Source organism: Mercenaria mercenaria, chromosome 1, assembly GCF_021730395.1.
Source record: "Mercenaria mercenaria strain notata chromosome 1, MADL_Memer_1, whole genome shotgun sequence".
NCBI lineage: Eukaryota > Metazoa > Mollusca > Bivalvia > Venerida > Veneridae > Mercenaria > Mercenaria mercenaria.
In genome coordinates, this window is record NC_069361.1 from 4,939,653 (window position 1) to 4,945,652 (window position 6,000).

General features: G+C 31.4%; 1 protein-coding gene across 1 annotated transcript in view; it reads right to left on the bottom strand.

Annotated features, from left to right (window-relative positions):
• Window positions 1-5,208, bottom strand: part of LOC128555611 (glutamate receptor ionotropic, kainate 3-like) — a 50,459-nt gene extending 45,251 nt beyond the window's left edge. The window contains exon 1 of the mRNA XM_053538422.1: window positions 5,053-5,208. Within this exon, the coding sequence (XP_053394397.1) occupies window positions 5,053-5,124 (72 nt within the window). The 5' untranslated portion in view covers window positions 5,125-5,208. The remainder of the gene's footprint in view (window positions 1-5,052) is intronic.
• Between the last annotated feature and the right edge of the window lie 792 nt (window positions 5,209-6,000).

Consider the following 6,000-nt stretch of genomic DNA (forward strand, 5'->3'; position numbering starts at 1 on the left):
TTATTACAGACGTATTTTGGGGGTAATTAGCATAGCCTGGGGTGTTTAACTTATCTCCATCCGGTGTATTCGCAAAGGTCCATAAAACATCACGCGTAAAACACTTACAGTCAATATGCAGTAATTGTCAAAATCGAAATTTTCATGGCGATAAATTAAAAAAAAATAACCCGAGAACATAATTTTTCAACATTACGTTTCACAGCAAAAAGGGGAAATGCTTTCAAAAGGGATTTGAAAGAAAAGGAATCGTTTAGTGTGATGTTTTATGTATATCCTTTACCACTGAAAAAGTGGCATTTTTTATTTTTCATTTTTTGGTCCATGCATTCAACGAAACTTATAACTCCACTCAGCATATACAGGACAGAAAATCAACATTACATACGCATGATAAACAAGTATTTTTACTGTAAAATCGTACATTTTACTTATTGTTTAATATAATAGAATCATTTATAACTCGTGAAACAATGTCGGTATCTAGCAAAGTCCATAAAATACAATTAATTACAGTAGCTTAAAGATGTGTTATATTCTGCTTTAATTAGCATACTTCAATAATTCTGTCTAACCAAGATGCGTTGCTCGAAAATGTAGAGCCGAGTTTACCTATAAATGCCAAACAGCAGGTTTATCGATATTTTAGTGTAAAGGGAAACAACTACAACGGCGCACAAGGCAAAAAATCAATACCGATAAGAGTTGTGGTTCTCGTATATTTCACGCTCAAAGTTGGGGATGACATTTTCTTCTCTTTTTTCCTTGCAGTTTTCAGATTATCACCACTGTGATAGAAAGATACAAAACTCACGCTTACAGTGATTAAACATTGTTACATAAAAGCATTATTATATTAACATTTTATTAACACGAATGCCAATTATGAAGTGTTATAACTTGATGTCCTCTTAAAACTTAAATGTATACATAAACCATAATAGATCTCTAATGGAAATGATCATATTGTTAAGTCTTTGATTCATTAATTTACAGATGGCGTCTTGTCTTGGTCTTAAATATATCTTTTATCACCGCTGTTTAAAAGATTGATTGCTGGTTAATTAACACGCGCAAGAATGTTGCCTCTTTACACGAGCGATGACTTACAGATATCATCATTATATATATAATACGCCCGTCAAAAGCTTACAAGGAGGGTGCCTGTTTTGACGAATTACTTATCAAAGGTATTTTGTTTATAATCTCCTGTCTCTCAAGAATAATTGATGTTCTTACTAAATATTTATTCATTTGAAATAAGATTATGTTTTTTCTTTTTGATGTTTTCATGATGTTTTTGTTTTGTTTTCGTCTTCGGAAATAAACGCCTAAGATATTTGTATATAAGTATTATGATAGTAGTACCTTAAATTGTCAATTAATAATTATGACAAAAAGGTAATAAATTGATTCCCATGTCCCTTTAAATTATCAAAAATACTTTATCATCGTGTATTTTCTGAAAGTTTGTTAGTATAGAAAAAATGTAATTTTTTTTCTGAACAATTTTGATACATCTGATCGCTAAGATTGGTAACTTTTACCTCAAGCTGGTAGGATATCATGCTAGAGAGAGAAACATGCTTTCATGCCATTTTGTTTTCACAACCCACATAAATTACCATTGGATGATCGGGTAAGATATTCTTTGAACATATTGCAGTCGAACATCACTAGTTATCATAAAGATCTTAGATCACCGCCTATTTAGTTTCCTAAGACATGGGAAGATCATAGCTTCAGTATGATATAATATCGTCAAGATATAACAAGATCATTTGAATGCATAGAATAGTATTTTGCTGACTCTGTTCTGACAGGAAATGCAGCTGAAAGCGAAATTCTATACATTAAAAGAACTCCATTATCCCAAGTACGAAACAAATACAAGTGTAGGTTTATTTGTGAAATGTAGGCCACCGGCCCATACACAATTTATTTACAGCAAAATAATACGCATATCAATTCAGTTATGTGAATGCAAGCATACAGTCTTACTTGGGGAATGATATAATAATCTCAGTTCTGATTAGTAACTATCTACTGGTTAACTATATATCTCTCTCTATATATATAATATAGACAGTATATATATGCACATATGCACATATAGTATACACAACCAATTTCGTTTGAATAAGTAACCGTAAGTAGCTCAATGCAATGCACATAGCGGTACCTGGGTTATGTAATCTTCACATTGTGGAGGATATTAAATAAATAATAATAATAAATAATCATTAAATATAAAACCTGAAGCTATGAAATTAAGCAAATACATGTGCATGTACTAGCAAGTAATTGACACAAATTATTCTAATACTGACTAGATAACAGGTCTTTTCTTCGTTTTAAATAGTTCAAGGTTTATTCGGCAAATTCGGCATTACACATGCCTTTGGCCATTAACAAATATAATAGGAACATGGCATATTAACAATTGATACAAATACATGTATACATATACAGTTCAAAAAAGTAAAAGTGTATGCATACAATAAACAAACATATAAATTACAGAAGAAAAACAAAAATGTTAGGAAACATCTAAACAAACAAAACATATACAATAATCTACGTTACATTATGTAGTATTGTTTTTAAGTGTATCAACTCTATATTGCGTGGCTTCTTTAATAAACTTAGCTAGCTTAACAAGCACCTTCGCATTTTTTGAAGACATTAAATTATTAAATTTTTGGACAGTGGGCCATTGTGTATTACCAAGGTGCTTTTTTCTAATATCAGTATATTTACTACAACAAAGAATGAAATGATATTCTGACTCCACAACATTTTGGTTACAAATCTTACATAGTCTGCTACTTCTATCTATATTATTATATCTACCAATCTCAATTTCAAGCTGATGTGAACTTAATCTCATGCAAGTAAACAATTTTCGTAAATCAGTATTTTTTAATTTCACAATATAATCCTCAAAACAGAATGACGTTTTATATTTACAGTAACTGTCCAATTTAGGCATAACATTTATAGATTCACTCCACTCTTGAATGAATTTATCATATAATCTGTTTTTCAACAACGGGACAACGGGAAATAGTTCACATTATTATCACAGTTCATGTGTATATCCGTGTAACCAAGGTGATCTATAATAAAGTTGATTTGATTTGACCAGCAAATACCGTAAATAGTTCTACACTGGTCAAGATAAATATCATATAAAGAAGTATTAGGGTTCTTCATGATCTTTAACCAAAATTTCATTGCTCTTATTTTACAAACAACATACAAAGGTATTATCCCTAATTCACCATACACCGCATAATTTGGGGTCTGACTTTTAACACCCAGGAGGTATTTACAAAACCGAACATGTAACTTGTCAATTTCTTTTAACTTGTAGACACTCCAAACTTCTGCGCCATATAGTAAAATAGGTAGGACCATTGAATTAAATAAAGACAATTTTGTTTTAACATCCATATCTACACGATCAAATAAGGACAGAAGATTAAAATAAGCTCTAAGAGCTTGATCATGTAGAAGCTTAACAGCATCTCTAAAAATTCCTGTACGTGTAAATTTAATATACATAATATATATGTAAATTTAATTTTATAGTAATATATGTACATGACTAAATTTCTGATCGTTGTCTCACTTGTACAAGACATAAGATTACAAAATCAGGTTTAAGAGGGGTTTGTAGTATAATGCGCTGGTATATATTTCTCGCGAAGATCATTATACAAAGGATATATTAAGACAAAATGTAACTCATCCTCTACAATACATTCACAGTAAAAGCAAAATCGAGTTTCCACTGGAATATTATAGCATCTCCGCTCTATCATAAGACAATGAGAGCAGCTAAACACTCTATATTTAATGATATCGACACAAGCTATGTAGTTTTCTTTTCCATGTCTCAATTGAAAATCTTTGTAGTAAGACAATTCTACACTATCGCAACATTGATTTGTCCAATTTTGTAAATATTGGTCCTTCAGCCTTTGAACATATTCAGTTAAAAACAATTGGTGGTTTTCGACATACTGTGCTTCCCATATATACCCAAAACCTTTTTTGTTAAGATTCTTCCTAACAAGTGTAACCCAGTATTCATATCCCAGTCTATCAAAGTGTAGAAGCATTTTATAACATAGTTTTATATATCTATTATTGCCAGCTTTTAGTAACTGTAACCAGTACTTTATACATCTCTTGTTTGCGTAAATGCACATAGGTAAACGCCCAGAACATTATAGTTACGTATTGGAAAATATAACTATAGTCATTTTCCAGCTTACATAGTAACATCGTTCTATATCAGTTTAAAGACAAACTAACCTATATAAGACGCAAAACAGACCTGTATCTTTTATTAATAGTGCTTTTACTCCTTCCAGTATCTTGAAAGATTTAAAGATATTTTTGCAAGCTAAACTTCTCAGTAACAGAGAGGTCAAAAGATGTTAGAATTCTTCTATATCAATAAAAAAAAAACTTCATTCGAGAAAGCCGTAAGTCTGATTTTTTTTATACAGACCAAATTTAATTAACATTTCATAACATATATCTATTTTTACCAAGATCTGTCATGTATCTCTGTCTAACAAACAAATGTCTCTGTATGTATTTATTTCACACATCGTGAACAAAACATATGTAACTATATGTAACAATATCTCATAGGCTGATTAGTGCTGCTGTAAACAGGTTTTCTCCGCGTGAAGATATGTGGAAATAGAGTATGTGAATGGATTTATACTGATATATGATAAGGTCAAACATATCAGATAAGAGTTGATGGCCTAAGACCGATATGCAAGCAGCAATTGTGTATATTTTACCAAAGTGCACATGTAAATTCATATCAAATTGCATATGTAAATTCAGCATGTTTTATAATAACAGTGAATATTGTATTTGCAGGGAAACCTGAGCTATAATGAAATTTTCATCTGAAACAATATCGGATTTGCTGTTGCTGTATTGATTTTGTCACCAGGTGTAACGGGATACAGAACAGACGTATTTTATATGAAGTATCTGCAGTTATTGAAAAATCAAACTCACCTGAGCGTTTATAACATTCAGTAATCCAAATATCACAAAAACGGAGATCACACAGATATTGTAAGCGGCCATTTTGATCCCGTGATGTGAGAGAATTATCCAGGTATAATGCTGACAAGATTTGTCGATACACTGCCAGTTTTGGTGGCTACCTGTGTATAGTTCGTTGCCATAGAAACCGTATGAAGAATGCAACACGTGCGTTCAATAGTAGTGTTTTCTCATTATATTTATTGATATATACTTTCTCTTTCATTGATATCACACTTGTATATAAACCACTGGTTCTGCATATCAATACATTTTTTTTATTTTCAGCCTTCCGGCAATTCGAAGTTTCTTCTCACTACAGTGGGTAGTAAATACGTTTATACCATTTTTTGCTAAATTGAGTTACTTGAAAAGTAGAAACTTCAAAAGTCTGTTCCTAAATTCTTCAGCATGTCATTATCAATATTGGAGGAAATAAAATGAAACTAATTCACTATCTTTAAATTTCACACCTTCAATGTTGCCCATAAAAAAACATTTTTTATTATCAAAGTAATAGGGTATTGTATGAACATTCCAAGTGAATTCCATTGATTTAAGGTTTTTGAATTATTTTTGCCCGTAAGAAAAAGAAACTGCAGTGGAAGGATATAGCAGACGGTTGTCAACAATGATACATTTTAATTATTTGCAAAATAAAAAAAAATGGATAAGGGGTAGAGGAAGGAGTGGGGGTGTTGGGGGAAGGCTAAAAAAGCAAGGAGAAATATTCAACAGGAAAAGTCACGCTCCAAAAAGTGGTCTCCCAGCACAACAAACCACATCAGCGCAAACAGACGTACACGTGTATTACGTCAATTTTGTTTACAATAGCTTTCGTGATTTGAAGTTTGGTTTTAAATCTATTGAAAATATATTGAATAACCACAGTGATGCTTCCTCTTACCGGTACATCAC